General features: G+C 40.6%; 1 protein-coding gene across 1 annotated transcript in view; it reads right to left on the bottom strand.

Moving 5' to 3' along the window:
• Positions 1–16,093: 16,093 nt before the first annotated feature.
• MYLK3 (myosin light chain kinase 3) overlaps positions 16,094–26,469 on the bottom strand; it is a 33,938-nt gene continuing 23,562 nt past the window's right edge. Inside the window, exons 9-13 of the mRNA XM_042920396.1 lie at positions 25,273–25,343; positions 20,681–20,809; positions 19,327–19,479; positions 18,246–18,378; positions 16,094–16,969 (exon numbers count right to left, since the gene is read on the bottom strand). Coding sequence (XP_042776330.1) covers positions 16,910–16,969; positions 18,246–18,378; positions 19,327–19,479; positions 20,681–20,809; positions 25,273–25,343 — 546 coding nt within the window. The 3' untranslated portion in view covers positions 16,094–16,909. The remainder of the gene's footprint in view (positions 16,970–18,245; positions 18,379–19,326; positions 19,480–20,680; positions 20,810–25,272; positions 25,344–26,469) is intronic.

Below are 26,469 nucleotides of genomic sequence, written 5' to 3' on the forward strand. Positions count from 1 at the left end.
AGGCTGCCTTACAGTTTTGTTGATTGATTCCTTTGCTGTGCAGAAGATTTTTACTTTGATGAAGTCCCAGTAGTTCATGTTTGTCTTTGTTTCCCTTGATTCTGGCGATGTGTCTAGTAAGAAGTTAGGGCTAAAGTTAAAGGGGTTGCTGTCTGTGTTCTCCTCTAAGATTTTGATGTCTCAAAATGTAGGTCTTATCACCCATTTTTAATTTATTTTTGTGTATGGTGTAAGAAATAGGTCCAGCTTCGTTCTTCTGCATGTTGCTGTCCAGGTTTGCTAACACCATTTGTTAAAGAGACTGTCTTTTTTCCATTGGATATTCTTTCCTGCTTTGTTGAAGTTGAATTGATCATATAGTTGTGGGTCCATTTCTGGGTTTTTTATTCTATTCCATTGATCTATGTGTCTCTTTTTGTACGGTACCATACTGTCTTGATGATTACAGCTTTGTAGTATAACTTGAAGTCTGGAATCGTGATGCCTCTAGCTTTGCTTTTTCAGGATTACTTTGGCTATTTGGGGTCTTTTGTGGTTCCATACAAATTTTGGGTTTCTTCTAGCTCTGTGAAAAATGCTGGTGGTATTTTGATAGGGATTCCATTAAATATGTAGATAACTCTGGGTAGTTAGATATTTTAACAATGTTTTTTCTTCCTGTCTATGAGCATGGGATGTTTTTCCACTTCTTTGTGTCTTCAATTTCTTTTTTTTTTTTTTTCAATATATGAAGTTTATTGTCAAATTTGTTTCCATACAACACCCAGTGCTCATCCCAAAAGGTGCCCTCCTCAATACCCATCACCCACCCTCCCCTCTCTCCCACCCCCCATCAACCCTCAGTTTGTTCTCAGTTTTTAAGAGTCTCTTATGCTTTGGCTCTCTCTCACTCTAACCTCCTTTGTTTTCTTTTTTTTCCCTTCCCCTACCCATGGGTTTCTGTTAAGTTTCTCAGGATCCACATGAGTGAAACCATATGGTATCTGTCTTTCACTGTATGGTTTATTTCACTTAGCATAACACTCTCCAGTTCCATCCATGTTGCTACAAAGGGCCATATTTCATTCTTTCTCATTGCCACGTAGTACTCCATTGTGTGTATAAACCACAATTTCTTTATCCATTCATCAGTTGATGGACATTTAGGCTCTTTCCATAATTTGGCTATTGTTGAGAGTGCTGCTATAAACATTGGGGTACAAGTGCCCCTATGCATCAGTACTCCTGTATCCCTTGGGTAAATTCCTAGCAGTGCTATTGCTGGGTCATAGGGTAGGTCTATTTTTAATTTTTTGAGGAACCTCCACACTGTTTTCCAGAGTGGCTGCACCAGTTTGCATTCCCACCAACAGTGCAAGAGGGTTCCTGTTTCTTCACATCCTCTCCAGCATCTATAGTCTCCTGATTTGTTCATTTTGGCCACTCTGACTGGCGTGAGGTGATATCTGAGTGTGGTTTTGATTTGTATTTCCCTGATGAGGAGCGACATTGAGCATCTTTTCATGTGCCTGTTGGCCATCTGGATGTCTTCTTTTGAGAAGTGTCTATTCATGTTTTCTGCCCATTTCTTCACTGGGTTATTTGTTTTTTGGGTGTGGAGTTTGGTGAGCTCTTTATGGATTTTGGATACTAGCCCTTTGTCTGATATGTCATTTGCAAATATCTTTTCCCATTCTGTTGGTTGCCTTTTAGTTTTGTTGGTTCTTTCCTTTGCTGTGCAGAAGCTTTTTATCTTCATATGGTCCCAATAGTTCATTTTTGCTTTTAATTTCCTTGCCTTTGGGGATGTGTCGAGTAAGAAATTGCTACAGCTGAGGTCAGAGAGGTCTTTTCCTGCTTTCTCCCCTAGGGTTTTGATGGTTTCCTGTCTCACATTCAGGTCCTTTATCCATTTTGAGTTTATTTTTGTGAATGGTGTGAGAAAGTGGTCTAGTTTCAATCTTCTGCATGTTGGTGTCCAGTTCTCCCAGCACCATTTGTTAAAGAGACTGTCTTTTTTCCATTGGATGTTCTTTCCTGCTTTGTCAAAGATTAGTTGGCCATACGTTTGTGGGTCTAGTTCTGGGGTTTCTATTCTATTCCATTGGTCTATGTGTCTGTTTTTGGGCCAATACCATGCTGTCTTGATGATGACAGCTTTGTAGTAGAGGCTAAAGTCTGGGATTGTGATGCCTCCTGCTTTGGTCTTCTTCTTCAAAATTACTTTGGCTATTCGGGGCCTTTTGTGGTTCCATATGAATTTTAGGATTGCTTGTTCTAGTTTTGAGAAGAGTGCTGGTGCAATTTTGATTGGGATTGCATTGAATGTGTAGATAGCTTTGGGTAGTATTGACATTTTGACAATATTTATTCTTCCAATCCATGAGCACGGAATGTTTTTCCATTTCTTTATATCTTCTTCAATTTCCTTCATAAGCTTTCTATAGTTTTCAGCATACAGATCTTTTACATCTTTGGTTAGGTTTATTCCTAGGTATTTTATGCTTCTTGGTGCAATTGTGAATGGCATCAGTTTCTTTATTTGTCTTTCTATTGCTTCATTATTAGTGTATAAGAATGCAACTGATTTCTGTACATTGATTTTGTATCCTGCAACTTTGCTAAATTCATATATCAGTTCTAGCAGACTTTTGGTGGAATCTATCAGATTTTCCATGTATAATATCATGTCATCTGCAAAAAGTGAAAGCTTAACTTCATCTTTGCCAATTTTGATGCCTTTCATTTCCTTTTGTTGTCTAATTGCTGATGCTAGAACTTCCAACACTATGTTAAACAACAGCAGTGAGAGTGGACATCCCTGTCGTGTTCCTGATCTCAGGGAAAGAGCTCTCAGTTTTTCCCATTGAGGATGATGTTAGCTGTGGGCTGTTCATAAATGGCTTTTATGATGTTTAAGTATGTTCCTTCTATCCCGACTTTCTCGAGGGTTTTTATTAAGAAAGGGTGCTGAATTTTGTCAAATGGCTTTTCTGCATCGATTGACAGGATCATATGGTTCTTATGTTTTCTTTTATTAATGTGATGTATCACATTGATTGATTTGCGAATGTTGAACCAGCCCTGCATCCCAGGAATGAATCCCACTTGATCATGGTGGATAATTCTTTTTATATGCTGTTGAATTCGATTTACTAGTATCTCATTGAGAATTTTTGCATCCATATTCATCAGGGACATTGGCCTGTAGTTCGCTTTTTTTACTGGGTCTCTGTCTGGTTTACGAATCAAAGTAATACTGGCTTCATAGAATGAGTCTGGAACTTTTCCTTCACTTTCTATTTTTTGGAATAGCTTGAGAAGGATAGGTATTATCTCTGTTTTAAATGTCTGATAGAACTCCCCTGGGAAGCCATCTGGTCCTGGACTCTTATTTATTGGGAGATTTTTGATGACTGATTCAATTTCTTCACTGGTTATGGGTCTGTTCAAGCTTTCTATTTCCTCCTGATTGAGTTTTGGAAGATTGTGGGTGTTTAGGAATTTGTCCATTTCTTCCAGGTTGTCCAGTTTGTTGGCATATAATTTTTCATAGTATTCCCTGATAACTGCTTGTATTTCTGAGGGATTGGTTGTAATAATTCCATTTTCATTCATGATTTTATCAATTTGGGTCATCTCCCTTTTCTTTTTGAGAAGCCTGGCTAGAGGTTTATCAATTTTGTTTATTTTTTTCAAAAAACCAACTCTTGGTTTCATATATCTGCTCTACAGTTTTTTTAGATTCTATATTGTTTATTGCTGCTCTGATCTTTATTATTTCTCTTCTTCTGCTGGGTTTGGGTGTCTTTGCTGTTCTGCTTCTATTTCCTTTAGGTGCGCTGTTAGATTTTGTATTTGGGATTTTTCTTGTTTCTTGAGATAGGCCTGGATTGCAATGTATTTTCCTCTCAGGACTGCCTTTGCTGCATCCCAAAGCGTTTGGATTGTTGTATTTTCATTTTCATTTGTATATTTTTAAATTTCTTCTCTAATTGCCTGGTTGACCCATTCGTTCTTTAGTAGGGTGTTCTTTAACCTCCATGCTTTTGGAGGTTTTCCAGACTTTTTCCTGTGGTTGATTTCAAGCTTCATAGCATTGTGGTCTGAAAGTATGCAAGGTATGATTTCAATTCTTGTATACTTATGAGGGCTGTTTTGTGACCCAGTATATGATCTATCTTGGAGAATGTTCCATGTGCACTCGAGAAGAAAGTATATTCTGTTGCTTTCGGATGCAGAGTTCTAAATATATCTGTCAAGTCCATCTGATCCAATGTAACATTCAGGGCCCTTGTTTCTTTATTGACCGTGTGTCTAGATGATCTATCCATTTTTGTAAGTGGGGTGTTAAAGTCCCCTGCAATTACCACATTCTTATCAATAAGGTTGCTTATGTTTGTGAGTAATCATTTTATATATTTGGGGGCTCCCGTATTCGGCACATAGACATTTATAATTGTTAGCTCTTCCTGATGGATAGACCCTGTGATTATTATATAATGTCCTTCTTCATCTCTTGTTACAGCCTTTAATTTAAAGTCTAGTTTGTCTGATATAAGTATGGCTACTCCAGCTTTCTTTTGACTTCCAGTGGCATGATAAATAGTTCTCTATCCCCTCACTCTCAATCTGAAGGTGTCCTCAGGTCTAAAATGAGTCTCTTGTAGACACCAAATAGATGGGTCTTGTTTTTTTATCCATTCTGATACCCTATGTCTTTTCGTTGGCACATTTAGTTCATTTACATTCAGTGTTATTATAGAAAGATATGGGTTTAGAGTCATTGTGATGTCCGTAGGTATCATGCTTGGAGCGATATCTCTGGTACTTTGTCTCACAGGATTCCCCCTTAGGATCTCTTGTAGGGCTGGTTTAGTGGTGATGAATTCCTTCAGTTTTTGTTTGTTTGGGAAGACCTTTATCTCTCCTTCTATTCTAAATGACAGACTTGCTGGATAAAGTATTCTAGGCTGCATATTTTTTTCTGTTCATCACATTGAAGATTTCCTGCCATTCCTTTCTGGCCTGCCAAGTTTCAGTAGAGAGATCAGTCACGAGTCTTATAGGTCTCCCTTTATATGTTACAGCACGTTTATCTCTAGCTGCTTTCAGAATTTTCTCTTTATCCTTGTATTTTGCCAGTTTCACTATGATATGTCGTGCAGAAGATCGATTCAAGTTATGTCTGAAGGGAGTTCTCTGTGCCTCTTGGATTTCAATGCCTTTTTCCTTCCCCAGATCAGGGAAGTTCTTAGCTATTATTTCTTCAAGTACACCTTCAGCACCTTTCCCTCTCTCTTCCTCCTCTGGAATACCAATTAAGCATAGATTATTTCTCTTTAGTGCATCACTTAGTTCTCTAATTTTCCCCTTATACTCCTGGTTTTTTTTTTTATCTCTTTTTCTCAGCTTCTTCTTTTTCCATAATTTTATCTTCTAGTTCCCCTATTCTCTCCTCTGCCTCTTCAATCCGAGCCGTGGTTGTCTCCATTTTATTTTGCAGCTCATTGATAGCATTTTTTAGTTCCTCCTGGCTGTTCCTTAGTCCCTTGATCTCTGTAGCAAGAGATTCTCTGCTGTCCTTTATACTGTTTTCAAGCCCAGCGATTAATTTTATGAGTATTATTCTAAATTCACTTTCTGTTATATTGTTTAAATCGTTTTTGATCAGTTCGTTAGCTGTTGTTATTTCCTGGACTTTTTTTGAGGGGAATTCTTCCGTTTCGTCATTTTGGATAGTCCCTGGAGTGGTGCGGAACTGCGCGGCACTTCCCCTGTGCTGTCTTGAATAATTTGCGTCGGGTGGGCGGGACCGCAGTCAGACCTGATGTCTGTCCCCAGCCCACCGCTGGGGCCACAGTCAGACTGGTGTGTGCCTTCTCTTTCCCTCTCCTAGGAGCAGGATTCACTGTGGGGTGGCATGGCCCATCTGGGCTACTTGCACACTGCCAGGCTTGTGGTGTTGGGGATCTGGCATATTAGCTGGGGTGGATCGGCAAGGTGCACGTGGGCGGGAGGGGCAGGCTCAGCTCGCTTTTCCTTCGGAGATCCGCTTCAGGAGGGGCCCTGCGGCACCAGGAGGGAGTCAGACCCGCCAAGGGATGGATGGGATGGATGGATGGATCCACAGAAGCACAGCGTTGGGTGTTTGCGCAGTGCAAGCAAGTTCCCTGGCAGGAACCGGTTCCCTTTGGGATTTTGGCTGGGGGATGGGCGAGGGAGATGGCGCTGGTGAGCCCCTTTGTTCCCCGCTAAGCAGCGCTCTGTTGTCCAGGGCTCAACAACTCTCCCTCCCATTGTCCTCCAGCCCTCCCGTTCTCCGTGCAGAGCTGTTAGTTTATAACCTTCCAGATGTCAAGTCCCGCTTGCTGTCAGAACACACTCCATCTGGCCCCTCCGCTTTTGCAAGCCAAACTCGGGGGCTCTGCTTGGCCACTGGGCCGCCCCTCCGCCCCAGCTCCCTCCCGCCAGTCCGTGCAGTGCGCACCGCCTTGCCGCCCTTCCTACCCTCTTCCATGGGCCTCTCGTCTGCGCTTGGCTCTGGAGACTCCATTCTGCTAGTCTTCTGGCGGTTTTCTGGGTTATTTAGGCAGGTGTAGGTGGAATCTAAGTGATCAGCAGGACACAGGGTGAGCCCAGCATCCTCCTATGCCGCCATCTTCCCAGGATCCTTCAATTTCTTTCATAAGTGTTCTATAGTTTTCAGAGTACAAGTTTTGTTTTTTGTTTTGTTTTGTTTTGTTTTATCTCTTTGGTTAGGTTTATTGTTAGGTATCTAATTGTTTTTGGTGCAATTGTTAATGGAATCGATTCTTTGATTTCTTTTTCTACTGCTTCATTATCGGTGTATAGAAATGCAACAGATTTCTGTATTCCTTACATTGATTTTATATCCTGCAACTTTGCTGAATTCATGTATTCTAGGAATGTTTTGGTGGAGTCGTTTGGGTTTTCTACATAAAGTATCATGTCAACTGCAAATAGTGGAAGTTTGACTTCTTTCTTGCTGACTTGGATGCCTTTTGTTTCTTTTTGTTGTCTGACTGCTGAGGCTATGTTGACATATGTCAATACTATGTTGAACAACAGCGGTGAGAATGGACATCCTTGTCTTGCTCCTGACTATAGAGGAAAAGCTGTGGGTCTTTCATATATGTCCTTTATGATATTGAGGTATGTTCATCTATCCCTACTTTGTTGAGTGTTTTTATCAAGAATGGATGTGTATTGGGGCGCCTGGGTGGCGCAGTCGGTTAAGCGTCCGACTTCAGCCAGGTCACGATCTCGCGGCCCGTGAGTTCGAGCCCCGCGTCAGGCTCTGGGCTGATGGCTCAGAGCCTGGAGCCTGTTTCCGATTCTGTGTCTCCCTCTCTCTCTGCCCCTCCCCTGTTCATGCTCTGTCTCTCTCTGTCCCAAAAATAAATAAAAAAACGTTGAAAAAAAAAAAATTTAAAAGAATGGATGTGTATTTTGTCAAATGCTTTTTCTGCAACTATTGAGAGGATCATGTGGTTCTTATCCTTTCTTTTATGAACGTGGTGTACTGATTTGCAAATATTGAACTACCCCTGCAGCCCAGGAATAAATCTCACTTGATGATGGTGACCAATTATTTTAATGTACTGTTGGATTCAATTTCCTAGTATCTTGTTGAGAATTTTTGCATCCATGTTCATTAGGGATATTGGCCTGTAATTCTCCTTTTTAGGGGTGGGTCTTTGGTTTTAGAATCAAGATAATGTTGGCCTCGTAGAAGGAGTTTGGAAGTTTTCCTTCTATTTCTATTTTTGGAACAATTTGAGAAGAATAGGTATCAACTCTTCTTTATGTGTCTAGTGGAATTCCTCTGGGAATCCATCTGGCCCAAGACACTTGTTTGTTGGAGACTTTTTATTACTGATTCAATTTCTTTGCTGGTTATGAGTTTGTTCAAATTTTATATTTCTTCCTGTTTCAGTTTTGGTAATGTGTATTATTTTTATGAATTTATCCATTTCTTCTAGATTGCCCAGTTTGTTGGCATATAATTTTTCAAAATATTCTCATGATTATTTGTATTTCTGTGGTAGCAGTTTTGATCTCTCCTTTTTCATTCATGATTTTATTTATTTGGGTCCTTTCTCTTTTTGACATGTCTGCCAAGTGGTTTATCAATTTTATTAATTCTTTCCAAGAAAGAGCTCTTAGTTTCATTGATCTGTTCTACTATTTTGTTTGTTTGTTTGTTTCTGTATCAGTTATTTCTGTTGTATCTTTATTATTTCCACTCTTCTGGCTTTATGCTTTATTTGCTATTACTTTTCTAGCCCCTTTAGATGTAAGATCAGATTGTGTATTTGAGACTTTTCTTGCTTCTTGAGCTAGGCTTGTATCGCAATATTCTTCACTCGTAGAACTGTCTTTGCTGCATCCCAAACGTTTGGACTGTCATGTTTTCATTTTCATTTGTTTCCATGTACTTTTTAGTTTCTTCTTTAATTCCCTGGTTAACCCATTCATTCTTTAGTAGGGTATTCTTTAAGTTCCATGTATTTGTGGCCTTTTCAAATTTTTTCTTGTGGTTGACTTCAAGTTTGATAGCATTGTGATTGGAAAATATGCATGGTGTGATTTCAGTTTTTTTGTGCTTAGTGTTGATTTGTGAACCAGTATGTCATCTATCCTGGAGAATGTTCCATGTGCACTCAAAAAGAATGTGTATTCTGCTGCTTTTGGACAAAATGTTCTGAATATATCTGTTAAGTCCATCTGATCCAGGGTATCATTCAAAGCCATTGTTTTCCTGGTGATTTTCTGCTTACATGATCTGTCCATTTCTATAAATGTGGTGTTCAAGTCCCCTACTATTATTATATTATTAATGAGTTTATTTATGTTTGTGATTAATTGATTTATATATTTGTGTGCCATCAAGTTGGGGGCATAAATATTTACAATTGCTAGATCTTCTTGATGGATAGATCCCTTAATTATGATATAATGCCTTTCTTCATCTCTTGTTACAGTCTTTATTTTAAAATCTAGTTTGTCTGATATAAGTGTGGCTACTCTAGCTTTCTTTTGATGACCATTAGCATGATAGATGGTTCTCCATCCCCTTACTTTCAATCTGCAGGTGTCCTCAGGTCTAAAATGAGTCTCTTTTAGTCCAAATGTCCATTGATAGATGAATGGATAAAGAAGAAGTGGTATATACATACAATGGAGTATTACTTGGCAATCAAAAAGAATGAAATCTTGCCATTTGCATCTAAGTGGATGAGACTAGAGGGTATCATGCTAAGCGAAATTAGAGAAAGACAAATATCCTATGACTTTACTCATATGAGCACTTTAAGATACAAAATGGATGAATATAAGGGAAGGGAAGCAAAAATAATATAAGAACAGGGAGGAGAACAAAACATAAGAGATTCTTAAATATGGAGAACAAACAGGGGTGCCTAGGTGGCCCAGTCAGTTGAACATCTGACTTTGGCTCAGGTCATAATCTCACAGTTCATGAGTTTGAGCCCCACATCGGGCTCTGTGCTGACAGCTCAGAGCCTGGAGCCTGCTTCGGATTCTGTGTCTCCATCTCTCTCTGCCTCTCTCCTGCTCACACTGTCTCTGTCTGTCTCTCAAAAAAATAAACCTTTAAAAAATTTTTTTTAAATATGGAGAACGAACACAGGGTTCCCAGAGGGGTTGTGGGAGTGGGGATGGGCTAAATGGGTAAGGATCATTAAGAAATCTCCAGAAGTCATTGTTGCACTATACGCTAAGTTGGATATAAATTTAAAAATAAATTAATAAAAAAATTAAATTAAAACAAAATAAAGAGTCTCTTGTAAGCAGTATATATATGGGTCTTGGTTTTTTTATCCATTCTGATACCCTATGTCTTTTGATTGAAACATTAAGCCCATTTATATTCAGAGCAATTTATTGAAAGATATGAATTTAGTGCCATGTGTTTGGCTCTGTAATGCTTGTGTTTCTGGTGATGTTCTCTATTCCTTTCTAGTCTTTGTTCCTTTTGGTCTTTTTGCCCCCACTCAAATAATCCCCTTTGGGGCAACCAGGTGGCCCAGTTAAGTTTACAACTTTAGCTCAGTTTATGATCTCACAGTTCACGATACCAAGCCCTACATCAGGCTCTCTGCTGCCAGCACAGAGCCCACATCAGATTCTCTGTCCCCTTCTCTCTCTGCCCCTTCCACTCTCTCTTTCTCTCAAAAATAAACAAACATTTAAAAAAAAGTCCCCTTTAGTATTTCTTGCAGGGCTGGTTTAGTGAACTCCTTTCATTTTTCTCTCTCTTTCCATCCTGAATGACAGCCTTGCTGGGTAAAGTATTCTTGGCTGCATATTTTCCCCATTCATCACATTGAATATATCCTGCCATTCCCTTCTGGTCAAGTTTCTATGGACAGATCTGCAAATCTGATCTGTCTTCCCTTGTAGGTTAAGGACTTTTTTTCCCTGCTGCTTTCAGGATTTTTTCCTTGTCTGTGTATTTTGTGAATTTGACTGTGATATGTCTAGGTGATGGCTGGTTTTTGTTGAATTTAACTGGAGTTTTCTGTGCTTTTTGGATTTAGATGTCTGTAACCTCCCCGGATTAAGGAAATTTTCAGCTAAAATTTGCTCAAATAAACCTGCCCCTTTTCCCCGCTCTTCCTCTTTTGGGAATCGTATGATATGAATTTTATTACATTTTAGGGTTTGCTGGGGTTGGGGGGATAGGCTGGGTGATGGGAATTAAGTAGGGCACTTATTGTGATGACCACTGGGTGTTATATATAAAGTAATGAATTACTAAATTCTACTGAAACCAATAAATAAAACAATAATAAAGTAATACTAATTATGAAAAAAAGTCTCAGAGTTCCTTAAGTCTACGCTTGTGATCCATTACCATTGTTTCCCTTTTATTTTCAGCTTCATTATTTTCCATAATTTTATCTTCTATATCACTGATTATTCCTCTGCTTCATCCACCCTTGTTGTTTTGGCATCTATTTAGGCTTGCATCTCGGTTATAGGATTTTTAATTTTGGCATGACTAGATTTTAGTTCTTTTATCTCTGCAGTAATGGATTCTCTAGTGTCTTCTATGCCTTTTTTCAAGCCCAGCTAGTATCCTTATAATTGTTGTTTTAAGTTTAAGATGTTTAGTTCAATACATCTGTATTGATTAAATCCCTGGTTGTAATTTCTACTTCCTATTCTTTTGCGGTGAATTCCTCCATCTTGTCATTTTTGTCCAGAAAAAAAAAAAAAAAAAAAAAGATCGTATATGTATTTTGGTCTGCTTGTCAAAGGAAGCTAGATCCAAAAAATAGCAGTAAAACATATATATTTGAATGAATAAAAATTTTTAAAATTTAAAAATATATTAAAGAATAACTTTAAAAGTAAAAATAAATAAAAAGGAAGCTATCCTATTTCCTCTAAAGCTAAAGCTTTGCAGGACTCTATGATCAGTAGACTTCGTTTGCCTTAGAGGTTTGTGCTGATCTCCTGAGTGAAGAGCCTATTGCACTGATTCTCAGGGCAACTTGCCCTAGTGGAGATGAACCTGCTGAGCTCAGAGGGGCAGGGCTTGGTTTAGCCACTCTGGTCTCCACTTGGTGGCACTGTTTAGCTCACTGAGGTCTGTCAGTGCTGGTGGGCAGGGGGTGAAAATGTCTTTGCTCCGCTCTCATTTCTGGAGTGGGGAGCTTGTACCCACCACTCCTCAGGAAGCTCTCAGACAAGCAATCAGCCATCCTGTGTCACAGACTTCCCTTAGATCCGTCTTCACCCTGTGTCCAAGCTGTCTGCCTGCCAGGGAGCACAGCCCTCCTGTGTTTTATCTCAAACATGGCTGTGTTTCAAACTCTAAACTTCAAAGACCCCCATGGCCCAGACCTGCTCTGATCCTCTGGAGGAGGGTGTCACTGCTCTGTGGCCGGTGCCGGCTTGTCCCAGAAAATGGTCGCGTGACCACGCAGCAGTTAGGAATAATCACAGCACAAAGCTAGCACTAGAGTTTACTGCCCTCAGCCTGCGTCTTTGTTCCTATGCTAAGGAATGGGGTATCTCAAAGCCCTGCAGGATCTTTTGCCACTGGAGAAGCTGTAATGTATCACCTCTCCCAAAAGGCACTCCAAGCAAGGGAACTTTCTCCCCGTGCAACCAAGGGGATCTTCAGACCATGCTGCTGGCTGGTTGTCCTTCCTGCTCCCCAACGGGAACACTGCCAGGTATGAATGACCCTGGCCATGGCACTAACCTCTGAAACTTCAGACTCTGTGCTCCACTGTTTGTTTTATTTTTAAATTTTTTTTAATGTTTATTCATTTTTGAGAGACAGAGTGCGAGTTGGGGAGAGGCAGAGAGAGAGAGGGAGACACAGAATCTGAAGCAGGCTCCAGGCTCCGAGCTGTCAGCACAGAGCCCGATATGGGGCTCGAACTCACAAATTGTGAGATCATGACCTGAGCCGAAGTCGGTTGCCCAGCCACGGAGCCACCCAGGTGCCCCCGTGCTCCACTGTTTATAAAAAAAACCTTAATATTTAAATCATCCCTTTCCTCCCCCCCCCCCCCCCCCCCCCCCCCCGTCTTTGGCTTTGAGGAAGATTTTTTCCTGTGTAATCCCCTGCACATATTTTCTTTCTTTATTTCTTTCCTTCTTCTTTCTTTCTTTCTTTTACTCTCGCTGTTCTCTCCACAGTCAGGGTTCCCTCCCATCGACAAGGCCCATAGCTCTTTTCACTCCCAAATCAACTCTCACAGTTCCTACCTTCCACAAGGTGGTTGTTTTTCTGCTCATCGATGTGCAGCTTTGTTGTCTCAGTCTTCAGATTGATTTCTTGTGTGTTCAGAATGATTTGATATTTATATAGCTGTGTTCGAGGGAGGAGGCAAGCTTAGGGTCATTCTACTCCTCTGCCATCCTAACCAAGCCCCTGAAGCTCCGTTCTTTAACACCTCTTTATGGTGTTTATTTAACTGATTTAAAAACTTTATATCAAATGTATAGAATAGTAAAGAGAATAGTATAATGAAAATTTTCGTATGTATAGAACAATAAAGAGAACAGTATAATGAAACTCCATATAGATCACTCAGACCCAATTGTTAACAAAGATTTTACCACACTTACTTAACTGTATCCACTTTTTTCCTGAAATCATTTAACCTACATTATAGCCACATTACCATTATCATACCTCACAAAATTAATAGAAATTAGAAATTCTATGTATTATTAAATATGCAATTTAGAATTTTATTTCTCTGGATGTCTCAGAAATATCTTTTATTGTTTGCTCAAATCAGTGTCAAAGCAAGGTCCACACTTGACATTGCATTGCTAATTTTTAATTATAAAAGCAATACATGCTCATTGTAAAAATAAAAATTCAAATTATTCAGAAGGTTGTGAAGTGAAAAGTGGAATTCCCCCTAGAAAATTTTAGGGGCACCTGAGTGGCTCAGTCAGTTAAGCGTCTGACTTAGGTTTGGGTCATGATTTTGCAATTCAGCCCTGAGTCAGACTCTGTGCTTACAGCTTGGAGCCTGGAGCCTGCTTCAGATTCTGTGTCTCCCTCTCTCTCTGCCTCTCCCCCACTTACACTTTCTCTCTCTCTCAAAAATAAATGAACATTTAAAAAAATTTAATGCATGTATAAGCATATGTCTCTCCACAAATAGGATGATGCCATATACACATATATATATGTGTGTGTGTGTGTGTGTGTGTGTGTGTGTGTGTATAATAATTTTCCTGTAATGGAAAGATGGCTGTCAGTACATCTAGATCTATGTTTAACAGCTACAAGTAATTTCCCTATATGGATGTGGCAAAATTTATTTAACTAAATCCATACTGATAGGCAAATGAGATTGTTTTCATTCAGCCATTAGCAATAGTGCTACAGTAAACGTTTTGCATAGATCTCTGTTCAAGTGTTCTAGAAATGAAATTGCTGAGTGAAAGTGTGGGCATGACCACCATGGATACATATGCATCAAAAATGGAAGAATGCCTTTTACCCCACAAGCACACCAACCTGACAGTTATAAAAGTGGGTCCTATTTTTTACAGTTTCTCTGCCCAGCAATTTCCAATCACTCTTTATTCATTCAAATGGAAAGTCCATTAGAAATAGTCCATAGCAGCACAGTTGCAATCTAAAAATTTTTTGAGCTAAGTACATATCAGCAAAATAGAGGACCAAAAATATCCAAAAAATTAAAGCTTTAAAAGCTCCCTCAAATTTCAGATAAGGTAGGCTAAAATCACCTTAACTTACATTTGTGTGGGCTTCACCTAAACAAAGCCCTGAAGGAGACTCTAGGTAAAGAATAACAGCATACAGGGAGAAAAAATTAAAATTTGACAGGTAAAGGATTCTATATCTACCCCATCCGATATAGAAGCCACTAACAACATGTGGCTATTAAGCACTTAAAATATGGCTAATGCAACTATAGGACTGAATTTCTATCTTTATTTAATTTAAATTAAATGTAAAAGTGGATATCTACCAGAAAACATTTAAGGTGTTTCGAACAACTTGAGTATCTGATTATATTTTTCCATAGTAAGTTTCATGAAATCTAAATCCAAACTAAGCACATCTGATGAAAACCTAGTATCTGAATTGAAATGTATTTTAAGTGTAAAATACACTCCAGATTTTGGGGATTCTGTGTGAGAAAAAGCATAGAAAATACCTCATTAATAGTTTTTAATGTTGATTATAAATTGAAATAACATTTTTGACTTACTGTGTTAAATTATTAAAATTAATTTCACCAGGTTTTTTTAGAGGAGCTATTCAAAATTTTAAAATTATGTATATGGCTCATATATTTCTGACAGTGCTACTCTAGACCAAGGTAACTACATTTATCTGGGAAGAAGATTCATAGCACCAAGAGTCTGAAGTCCCAAAGAACTTAAGACTCACCGTACCTGACAGAACTGTAAGATAACCTCTGTGGCTCCTTCTGGAGGCTGCCCTCATAAAACCTTTCCACAGAATAACTCTTGATTTAAAATAAGGTATTTTACCAAATCACTGTATTCTCCTACAAAAGCCTCCTTCTGGAGGCTGCCCTCATAAAACCTTTCCACAGAATAACTCTTGATTTAAAATAAGGTATTTTACCAAATCACTGTATTCTCCTACAAAAGGGAGGTTTCCAGCAGCCATCTCTTCTGATGTTCATTCACTAGGCCAGCTTGGCAGGCCTAGATATGCTGGTACTGAAAATCTTAGTTCCTGACAAGAGTTAGCCTTCCAAGGAAAGTTACAATTTGAGAACTGCAGCAGCAGGTTTCACCTCACCTCTTTCTGCCTCCCTCCCCACACCCGTTTCCTCTGCCAAAAACTGGTAAAGGGGGGTTCTTCATTTGGACAAAAATCCTGAAAGCATGTGAAACTGTTGCATGGCTAATTAAAAATTAAAGTAAGTACTCCTGGGGCTCTTGAGTGGCTCAGTCAGTTGAGCCTACAACTCTTGATTTCGGCTCAGGTCATGATCATAGGGTCACGGGATTGAGCCCCGCATCAGGCTCCACACTGAACATGGAGCCTGCCTGAGATTCCTTCCATCCCTCCCTCTGCCCCTCTCCTGTGCTTGTGCTATCTCTCTTTCAAAAATTAAAAAAAATAAATAAATAAAAGTAACTACTCCTATTAAAACTGCTGACCCGAGGGGCACTTGGGTGGCTCATTTGCACATCTGACTCTTGGTTTGGCTCAAATCATGATCTCACAGTTCGTGAGTTCAAGCCCTGCGTAGGGCTCTGTGCTGGTGGCATGGAGCCTGCTTGGGATTCTCTCGCTCTCTTTCTGCCCCTCCAAGGCACTCTCTCTCTCTCTCACTCTCTCTCTCTCTCTCTCAAAATAAATACATAAACTTAAAAAAAAAAAAACAGAACAAAAACTGCTGACTTGAGAAGTTCATGGGAATAGCACAAAAATCAGGTTATAAGTGAGGAAATTAAAAGCATTCTTTACTTTCAAATAATAAAGTACTTCTTGTTAATCATTTTATAAGTTAGTTAAATGACAACATTAAAAGTGGTATATCCATAAAGCAGTAGAACAGCAGTTTATTGTCTCATGATGTATCATTCTGTGTTTCTCTCAGAAGACTGAAAATCATTTTACACTCTTATATCTCTTTTACATATTGCATATCAGTGTCCAGACTTCCTAGACCATAAATCCATAACTGAGGAAGGGAGTTCAGAAGTGAGACTACCAGTGCCAGAATAGGACCACTTAGGAGAGGGTGGAGATGTGTATGGATTTAAAAAGCACATTCAAAATGATCATTGTTCTGATTTAGCCATGACAGGTGATATGGTATATTTTGAAGTTTCAAAGAATATTAAAGGATGCATGGTTTGATTCCCAAAACAGAGCACAAGTTAAAACAAATTTGAGGATCACTACCCCTAAATCTACATTGCTTTCCACAAGAACAGGGTAGTACAATAAAATGTCAGCTCACACTTGAGCAAATCAAAATTCTAGGAATTCTTTGTACTGGAGGAGATAATGCTGCATAACATACCCCTGTGTAACAGTCTACTGAGTTCTCTAATCAGAGTAAGCTTAGACTTTAAATTTGACATATACAAAGTAGAAGCTTTCCTACCTACCTAAAGCATGCCTACACTTATCACCAAAAGTAGGTGTACTTGAGAAGTAAACACAGCATTTCAACTTAGTATGATCTTACAAGGCAGAAAAAAAAAGGTCGGGTCACTTTTCTTACAGCCACTTTTCACCCACAAGGAAGGCAACAGCCATAACCTTTCTTTACAAAAAAAGATGAAATCAATATCATTACAAGACTGGATTATTAAAAATCTTGAGTCTCACTTCACCACCAGTCCATAACTTCTGGGCCCATGGGAGCAGCCGAGTTGAGAATTAGGGACAAGTTGGAAATTTCCTTAGCCTGTTGGCAGCAGTCACCACGTAGAAATGTTTCTTGGTGTTAAAGAGGGGGAGAAAAGGATAAAAAGTATATTTTTAGACCAATTGTTTTAAGAAGAAATAAAAGGACTTAAACAAGTTTAGCCACTTGGGTTTGTTCAAAACTGAGAATCTAATGGGGAAAACAAGTTGGTGGCAAAATTCCAGTAGAACAGCCCCATGACTCTGGAGCTTTTGGGAGCAAGTTATGAAGTGAGAAAATATACCCTCTTCTTGTGAAAAATGGAGCCCACTGGAATGGGATTTTTCAAATTGTGATTCAAAATTCACCAGTGAACTGGAGAGTGTGATGCTAAGTGAAATAAGCCATACAGAGAAAGACAGATACCATATGTTTTCACTCTTATGTGGATCCTGAGAAACTTAACAGAAACCCATGGGGGAGGGGAAGAAAAAAAAAAAAAGAGGTTAGAGTGGGAGAGAGCCAAAGCATAAGAGACACTTAAAAACTGAGAACAAACTGAGGGTTGATAGGGGGTGGGAGGGAGGGGAGGGGAGGTGATGGGCATTGAAGAGGGCATCTTCTGGGATGAGCACTGGGTATTGTATGGAAACCAATTTGACAATAAATTTCATATATTAAAAAAAAAACCCACCAGTGGGTCATGAAGTCAAATTGGTGGGTTATGAACAGCACTTTTTTTTAATGAAACCAAATACCATAGAACAGAAAATATCAGAGTGTATTTCACTCTGTTTAGCAAAGGCTGGATGTTTTTGTTTCATATGTGTGTGTATGTATACATATTTTTATATACTGGCTCTCTAGGTAAAGGCTTTTATTTTTGTTTTTTAGTGAGGATCTGAGTTGATAACAAAATGTTGGAAAGCCATTTTTCCTGGAAGGCAATTTTTCTTTTTATATCCATGATACCAAAGGGTTCTGTTGTAAACAAAATTATGAAGCTTTTAAAACCTAATAGGGCTTTCCCAGCCCCTCTTTCTGAAATGTGGAGGAGTCAGATCTCAAGCTTCAGGCAGTAAGTTCCAAGCACTTCCCTACTACTGTTACTGAGAACATATGCTCAAACTTTATTCTGTCCTTTCAATTGTCCATATAAGTATGAACTAAATGCCACCTTTATACCAGTTGGTTTTGGTCTGTGGCATTCTTTAATCAAGATCACAGGTTTTGATATAAGAGACTTTTTTTTCCCTCCCAAATAATCTATTTAGAATGAAAATGTAAGTTAAAACTTAGCAACATTTCTTTCAAAAGACACATTAAAAAGACAAATGCTACCTTAAAAAAAACAAACAAAACAGATACCTTCCATTTCCTCTGAGCCATGTATTTCTGCAGTAATAATTGGGATTTGAGGCAAACTTTGGATTTTGAAGCTTTGGCAGGCAAATTATTCAACCACTCATGTTTCAGGCACTGCGTGGCACTCATTCTGCAGCTGTGAAATCAAACAGAGGTTGAAACTTTTAGTTAGGGTTGCCTTTTCTGGTTTTCCAGAAATTGGTTCAGCTGGGTAGGAAGTGTTAATCAGTGAATCGATTAATCATTCAAGCAGATTCATGCCACAAACTAAAAAGGAACTCCTCATGTCTAAAATTCCCTTCCTTAAAAGTAAAAGAAAGTCATCAACAAAAATGTTCCCTGCCTTCTACAGAGGGAATGTATCACAGTGATTAATCACCTCCTCCAGAAAGAGCTGGGAAATTGAGGCAGGAAGTAGGAAGGCCAGGTGGGCCTGGAATTGCTCTTAAGAAGAAAAAGAACATAAGTCTTGAAAAAAGCTTGTCTCTCCTTCCAGAGAATGATGTCCTTTTTGTTCATTTGAATTAGAAATATTTTACCTCTCATAACTTTTCACAATCAGAAGAACAAAATAGTAAAGGCCAGGGAACTATGGGCTGTCTCAGAGCTCAGACTCTTGGGCCTCACCCTGGGTCATTTGCCATTATTTCTTTATGTCTGAGTCTCTGAGTATCAGAAAACTCCATGGTTCAACCCATGACTTTGATATGCCTGCTGAAAACTAAGTAGGTCTTCATTATCAACAAATGAGGTTTTCTGGCTCTTATTCTGGGGAATAACATCTGCATATCTCAACCTTTTTTCAACATTAATCTATTAAAGTGATTACTTGATAACTTACCGAGGACTAATTTATATATGTGGTCCTTTTTAAAACTCTATCTAGATTTTATGCTCCTGTTGTTTATTTTTTTATTTCCTTCATCTCTTTCCCTGTTACCTTTTTTGTTCCAAAGCCATAGCAGACTAAGAAATCTTGGACAGAACTGGTCCAGAGAAAGCATAGCACCAGCCTGATCTTCACAGCACCCAGATGGATGGTCACCATCAGAATGGTTTCTGAATGACAAGCAATTAACGGTACCTCTTCTCTTTGACCAGCAGGCGGGAAACAAAGTCCTTGGCCTCTTCTGACAGCCCTTCAAAGGTGTCAGCATCAAACTCCCAGCTACAGTTCACAATGAAATTCATGGTCTCTGCATCTGTTTCCCCTAGAAATGGGGATAAACCACTGAGTCTACAGAGGAGAAAAAGGACTGTCAGTATGTAGAAGCCATATCTGCCAACATGCAATGACGGGATAGAGGTCTTACAAGGTACAAGCAGCTCTAACCAGAATTCAAAAGAAAAGTACCCCTATTACTTCTCAACAGGAGATAGTCCAGTGTGTTCTGTTAGGGGAGGAAGTGGCAGGACTAAAAATTTAGAGGCATGAAGAGTATTTGAATAAATCCTCAGTCATGCTTACCTATTTTCCCCTTAGCCTGAAGCCTAAGAATAAATTGAGACCCAATCCAATATGTCCATTTATGAAATAGATGTTAACTTAATTTAAAAATATCCTAATATGTCTCTGATACAGCCTGGTTCATTTAAATATTACTCTAGGCCTCAGGGGCCAAAGGAAAACTGGCTTCATTAGGTCCCTCTAGAGTGAGGGTAGAGAGATAGGACACTCTAATTGGCTGGCCTCGGGCCTCAGACTTCCCCCACCTGGTGAGGTACACACATACAAAGTGTGGGGACACAAGGTAGCAATTATGCCATAATGACAAATCTGGGAGCAAAGCATGACTTGATTGGACCTCTGAGGAAATAACCAAGGGAATTCACAGAGAGACAAGGATGCTTAATCTGTGTACATATCTCCTCTCAGTCCATGCTAACTCTGCTTCCTCAGTCCATAGAAAACAGGAAGCACAGGACAGGAGGGACAAGTTAGATGATACATCAGACAGTGTTCTGCCCTGTCCATCTCCTCTCCTTACCGCTCTGGTGCACTCCAGCCCCACTTGTACTATAGCACATGCATTTCCTTGCTGGAGAGCTTCTTCTCTGGTGGAAGCTGCTTTATCCACCCAGAAGTTTCAAGGAACCAATGCTCTCAGGACCAGCTCACAAGCAATAACTGGTAAGAGTTGGTGTATAAACACCCTTACACCCTCCCCCCTCAGAATAACTGTGAGGGGGCTGTTCCACGATGGATCCCAGACTTCCCCGATAGTATTCAACTCCAGTTGCCTACAGTGGTAAGTGCTCAATAACACATGCTTTACTGGTGTCTTCTCCCATCTCACTCCCTTACTCCTCTGTTGGCATTTCCTGGGAACAGCTCTCAAATAAATGACTCCACCCTCAAATTTTCTCTGCTTCTAAGGATCCCAAACTAAAACAGATGGCCCCTATTCTCACTAGGAGCCAGGCTCTTGGGCACTCACAGCATGTAGGTAATGACCCCCACACTCCACATGTCTGTAGGGAAGGACACAAATTCGTAGTTGACGACTTCTGGGGCCAGGAACTCTGGAGTGCCGAAGTTCACCTTAAGCTTCTCCCGAGGCTTGTACCTGGGGACAACAGGATGCAGAGGACCATGGGAGTGAGCCCTGAGAGAATTCCTGGGACTAATTCCTGGTCAGAGCTAGACATTCCCAACCCTTCCTGTCTGCCATGTTGTCTGGACCTCACATCCCACCACGTGTGGTTTTCTGGATAATCATCATACCCCCAGGCCCCAACTTTAGACTTTCCTAAGTCACTAGGGAGAATCAGAAAACCATAGTCCTCTTCCTCCTAGCAGTTACAATGTCAAAAGGAGAGAAGATCAGTGTATCTTATTTGGCATGCAACCACATGAGCAAACACAAACAAATTGGATAGCAGCTCTCTGTGGAGGTCCGTCTGGTAGTGTGACCATTATTGTTGGAGAGATGACAGTAAGAATTAGAAAAAGCAAATATGTTCAATATCACAAATCATCAGGAAAATGCAAATCAAAACCACAATGAGATACCACTGCACATCATTGCTACTATAAAACAACCAAACAAACAAAAGATCAGAAAATAGCAAGAGTTGGCTAGGGTGTGGGGAAGTTAGAACCCTTGCTGGTGGGAATGTAAAATAGTGCAGTTGCTGTGGAGAACAGTATGGCAGTTCCTCAAAAAATTAAAAGTAGAACTACCATATGATCCAGCAATCTCGCTTCTGGGTATATATCCAAAAAAATTGAAAGCAGAATCATGAGGAGATATTTATATACCTGTGTTCATAGCAGCATTATTCACAATAGCCAAATGGAGGAAGTAACCCAAGTAAGTGTCTATCAATGGATGACTGCATAAGTAAAATGTGGTAGATAAAAATACATAATAATAATGTGGTAGGTAATAATATAGTGGAATATTATTCATTCTTAAAATGCAAGGCTATTCTGACACATGCTACAACATGGGTGAACCTCCAGGACATTATGCTAAGTGAAAGAAGTCATTTGCAAAAAAACCAAATACTATATAGTTCCACTTAGGTATGGTACCAAAAGTGGTCAAATTCAGAAACAGAGGACTTTTTAATTAATGGTGTGTTTTGACAACTGTTTACAGGTTCCTTGTCATGAGCTGCTGTGAGTTAGGTCCAGAATATCATGCACCACCACCCCCCACCACCACTGGTGATTCACACCAGTGTGGATGAGAATAAATTATTGTTTTAAGCCTCTGCAGTTTTGAATCATTTGTTAAACAGCAGTACTGTGGCAGTAACTAAGCCTAAATGTCAAAATATCCACCAAGACCCCCTCGCCAAATTCCTAGCATAAGGCCCTCTGTGACCATAGGGTCACCTATGAAGTTGCAGCGTCACAAGGTTTGGGGTGGGCATCTTCTTTCCCTGCCAAAAGATCTGATGAAATAGGCTTGGATTCCAGTCTGAGCATTGGAGCAACATTCTGGAGACCAAGAGTAAACTTCCCATCCTGTCCCTATCCTTGACCCTTGACATGACCCTACTTAGACCCACCAATGGCTCTCACTGCCCAACCTGGGGTAATGTTGGTCCCTCTTGCTGGATGTCACAGCCTCTGAACATCCGTATGTGCCCCCTACATGACCATAACCCCACTGACAATCTCAGTACCTTCTAATAGCTCCACCCAGAAATACAACTTTACTTTCGATGGTTTGTATTACAGGAAAAAATTGGCTTTTCCTCCCTCTTTATAAACATTTAATTCCTGTGACATATAAAATATGCTCCACCTGCACATTCCCCCACAGATTGTTCCTGCTTCCGAGGAAGCAGGCCAATTTGGCAAAACCCAATTTGCCAAATGATCCTTTCACCCAATGGCCAGTTTGCTGGACTGTTGAGGATGTTTTCGATGTTTTCCTTTTGCCTCATAGCCAGAGCCTGTGACTCTGTCAGCACAGCTCTGCTGAGTGCGGTTTCCTGAGTACCACGTGTTCCAGACACCTGCACTTCCCCAGTGCCCAGCAGTTTTATGTGGGTGGCCTTCTCTTAAATGTGGCTCTGCATGTTTATTTTCTTGAACTTGCCCTCTGCCTCTGGTTCATCAGCAAAAATTATTGTCATCAATGCCTTTGACCATGTTAATGAATTTATCAGACAGTTTGGGATGGATGACTCAGATTTTGACTAACTGATGTTTGGTAAGTTGACCTACAGCCTTTTTCACCTCTCCAGCAGGCAACACTCAGTGGCCTATAGTATAATGTTCCAGCTTCTTAGCCATGACATTCAGGACTCCCTATTAATGCCCTCATCTTCACTATATCTCCCTCCCCCATCCCCACCCCAGCTCCTACCTTCCCCGAGAAACCCTGCACATGTGCAGTGTACATCCTATACTGACACCACCCCAGCCCCTCACCCTCCCATCCCCCCCAACCACCCTCACCCTCACCCCCAACACGCTCCAGTGTTGTGCTGGAGCCACTTCTCATGGGTGCATGAGAGTCAATTGTGTACATCTCCTCCCAACTCTGTATTCAGTGATGTCATGTTAGTAGTTTGAAGTCAGCCAAAATTAGCAAAGGTTACAAATCAAACCCCATTCCCATCCCGCCCACCCCTACAACTGATTGTTAAACATTTACCAGTATCCTACTGCCCACAGATAACAACACCTTGTCCATCGCTCCTTTTTAGCTGCTCAGAGAAGCCTTCCCAGAACCCAGGAGCCTCAGCTGGTTAATTTTTGCTCTGAATTCACAGTTTGTCACTGTAAATACTCATTTGGCAATTGGACATCTGGCATTTGTGAGGGTACTACATACACATCTGGGAGGGTATACATTCCTGATGAAGACAATATTGCCCCAAGGGGGTGAACACCGGTTCTTGGAAGGGCAAAAAGTCTTAGCTATTACAATGGTTTCTGGATTTCCAAAGGGCCACAGAACATAAAAAGATACAAAGGACAATTGTAGCATTAAATTTCATGAGGAGGGGCCTGGCGATTAGGAGAGAAATGTCTAAAAAGTCCCTTTGGAAGCCAGGCAGTGATAATAAAAAATAGATTCAGAGACATTGCTCTAGTGTATAAGACACACAAGTGTATAGGATGCATCCCAACTTTATAAGACATTATTTGCAAAAATATTAAACAATTATTTACATTATGAATTGAATGTGATTTTGAAGCATTTGGGTTGGGGGATTTGGCACTGTTCATGAAAAGCAGTACTGTACATTTGGTACAGTAGGACGATATGAACTTCCCTCTACTGTTACTCTCATGACATTACCTGTGGCCTCCCATCCATCATGGGGGCACTGAAAATGCATCTTTGACCCCTGAAAAGAGGTAAATTTACCACTTGACCCAGGGAGATTGCCACTATGGTTTTGAATGCTATTTGTGGGAGGCAGTTCTGGACATCAGAGGCTGAGCTCAGGCAAGTGGCTGTCTCCACTGGGACGAGCTTTCTTCCCCTTGTGGATGGAGCGGAAGATACCATTAGGCCTATAAAATGGCAAAAACAACTTCTTTGTGGAAAATGACCATCAGGGTGAGAGAAATTTTAAAGAGTTTAAATTTAAAGAAAATTCAGCTGTGGTGTGAAGACCTACCTAGAAAATATGTGATTCCCAGAGAAATGTCATTCTTGGTGAAATAGAATTCTGGAGGAGTCTTGGAGGATGGGCATACAACTGTTGCCATGTTTGTAGACTAGGGATGCTTGAAGGTTTGGGGGACATTCCCTCCCCAATATGAAGGGTCTGTTACTACCATTGCTAAAAACCTGCACCACTGGGTGTGCATGCCAGGGACCAGAACCCTGCAGAGGCACGGCATTCATCATACATAGTTCTGGACAGGTTTGTAAAACTATGGACATACTGTCCTTCACCAGGGTTTGGGCATTTTAAGGGACTTTAAGATATTTTTTAAATTATATATGATGTTTATGTCCTCAAACTTGAGAACCTAACCACCTTCATAAGATGGGTCTGCACTCTCTATGTATTATTTCATTTAACCTTCCTAACTGCCCGTGTCAGCAAGTATTTCATGTTATCATCACTTTACCAAGATTTAACCAGTCTTGAGTGGCCCCAAACCACATACCCCAACATCACCCTACACTGTTACATATGCACCTTCCTATTTAAACCACTCACTTCCTGACAGGGAAGGTGCTAGATCCCTCACATAGCTCAGCACATCTTGGCCCCAGGCCTGGGGGATGAATAGAACTGATCTGAGGACACCCACCCAGTGGCACTCCTTGAACCGTCCCACCCTTTCTGCTCACACTGGGGTTTGAAGTACAATTAATCCCACAGCCTTTTAAGGAGAAGCAGAGTCATGCAAAGTCTGCATGAAGCCACCCCTGGGGTAGTAACAAGGCCTATCTGTACAACTGAAGGCCACCAGCCTCTCAGTGAAAAAGTTTTCTGTGTCAGTCCCAAAACTCAAAAATTATCTGAACCGTAACCATATCCAAGAGAGCCACAAGCAGTTCCCAAGGAGTTCTGTCAAAGTGCCAAACCACAACCCCCTTACCTTCTGGCCAGCCCAAAGTCAATGATCTTAATTTGATGTCCTGTCTGATTGACACACAGTATGTTCTCCGGCTGGAAAAGAAACAGATGTCTGCTTAGCTCAGCCAACAGCTAAGAAGGTGTCAACTCCCATGCTTATGTCAACAGACCTCAGTTTCCCAGCCTCCAAGACAATAAATGGCCTAGGGCAGCCCTACAGGGATATATAGATCATGAAAACAAAGTGGGCTGGTGTGAGACACTAAAGAACTGTGTGGACTGTGGAGAACTGGTGGCCTCCTGCCCTGTGAAAAGCAGCTCCAGCCACCAGTCACAATGAAGGAACGCAGGCCCAGTTGCCAAACTTCCCCAGTCCTCAAGAGAAGCCAGAATACATATTTTTATGTGAAAAATCCATGATTTTAAATACTGACAACTCAAATTTAAACATATACCCAAGTGCAGGTGTCAAACAGAACACTTCTGTGATGCAGACTTGACCCACAAGCTGCTTGTGTTGAGACTGTTGGATCAGGGTCATGGTTTCAAAGCCTAGCTGCACATTATAATTATCAGAGGATCCCTCAAAAGTCCCAGTGTCCAGGCCCCAACCCCAACCAATTACATCAGAATCTCAGGGGTGGGAACCAAAGCTTCAGAATTCCAGTCAAGGAGATCAGAGCTGCTCAATGTCAGTCAGTCTGCCATGTTATGGTGACAGCTGTGACCCACAGGGTAGAGATGGTGGTCTTGGGATGCTTCTCCTCTTAAGTCCTTCAGATCAGCTCTGAGGCCTGGAATGATGCTTGCTGCTTATGCAAAACAAATTTGGATGGGGTAGGGTGGTGTACACACATGGGGTGTACGGTAGAAATGCCCTGAAGACCCAAGGCCCAGTGCCTGAGGCCAAGGGGTCTTTTATCTGAGTCTGTGGCCTTAGGTGAGTCTGTTCCCATTCCTGAAACCTCAGTGTCTCCATCAGTAAAATGGGAATAATAACCACTTCCTGCTTTCCTCCTGGGAAGGTATGAGGATTGAATCACATAATATGCATGAAAACACTGTACAGATTCCAAAGCAAATGTCAGGTACTATTTCTCTCAACAGAAGGTTTTATTGGTGCAATGGAATTAGGCAATGAATGCCTCAGATAGGAGCAGGAGATTTAAAGTTTCCATGTCTTCCTCATGAGGTCTGGAAAAACACTGTCCGATAGAAA

The sequence above is a fragment of the Panthera leo genome, chromosome E2 (assembly GCF_018350215.1).
Source record: "Panthera leo isolate Ple1 chromosome E2, P.leo_Ple1_pat1.1, whole genome shotgun sequence".
NCBI classification, from domain to species: domain Eukaryota; kingdom Metazoa; phylum Chordata; class Mammalia; order Carnivora; family Felidae; genus Panthera; species Panthera leo.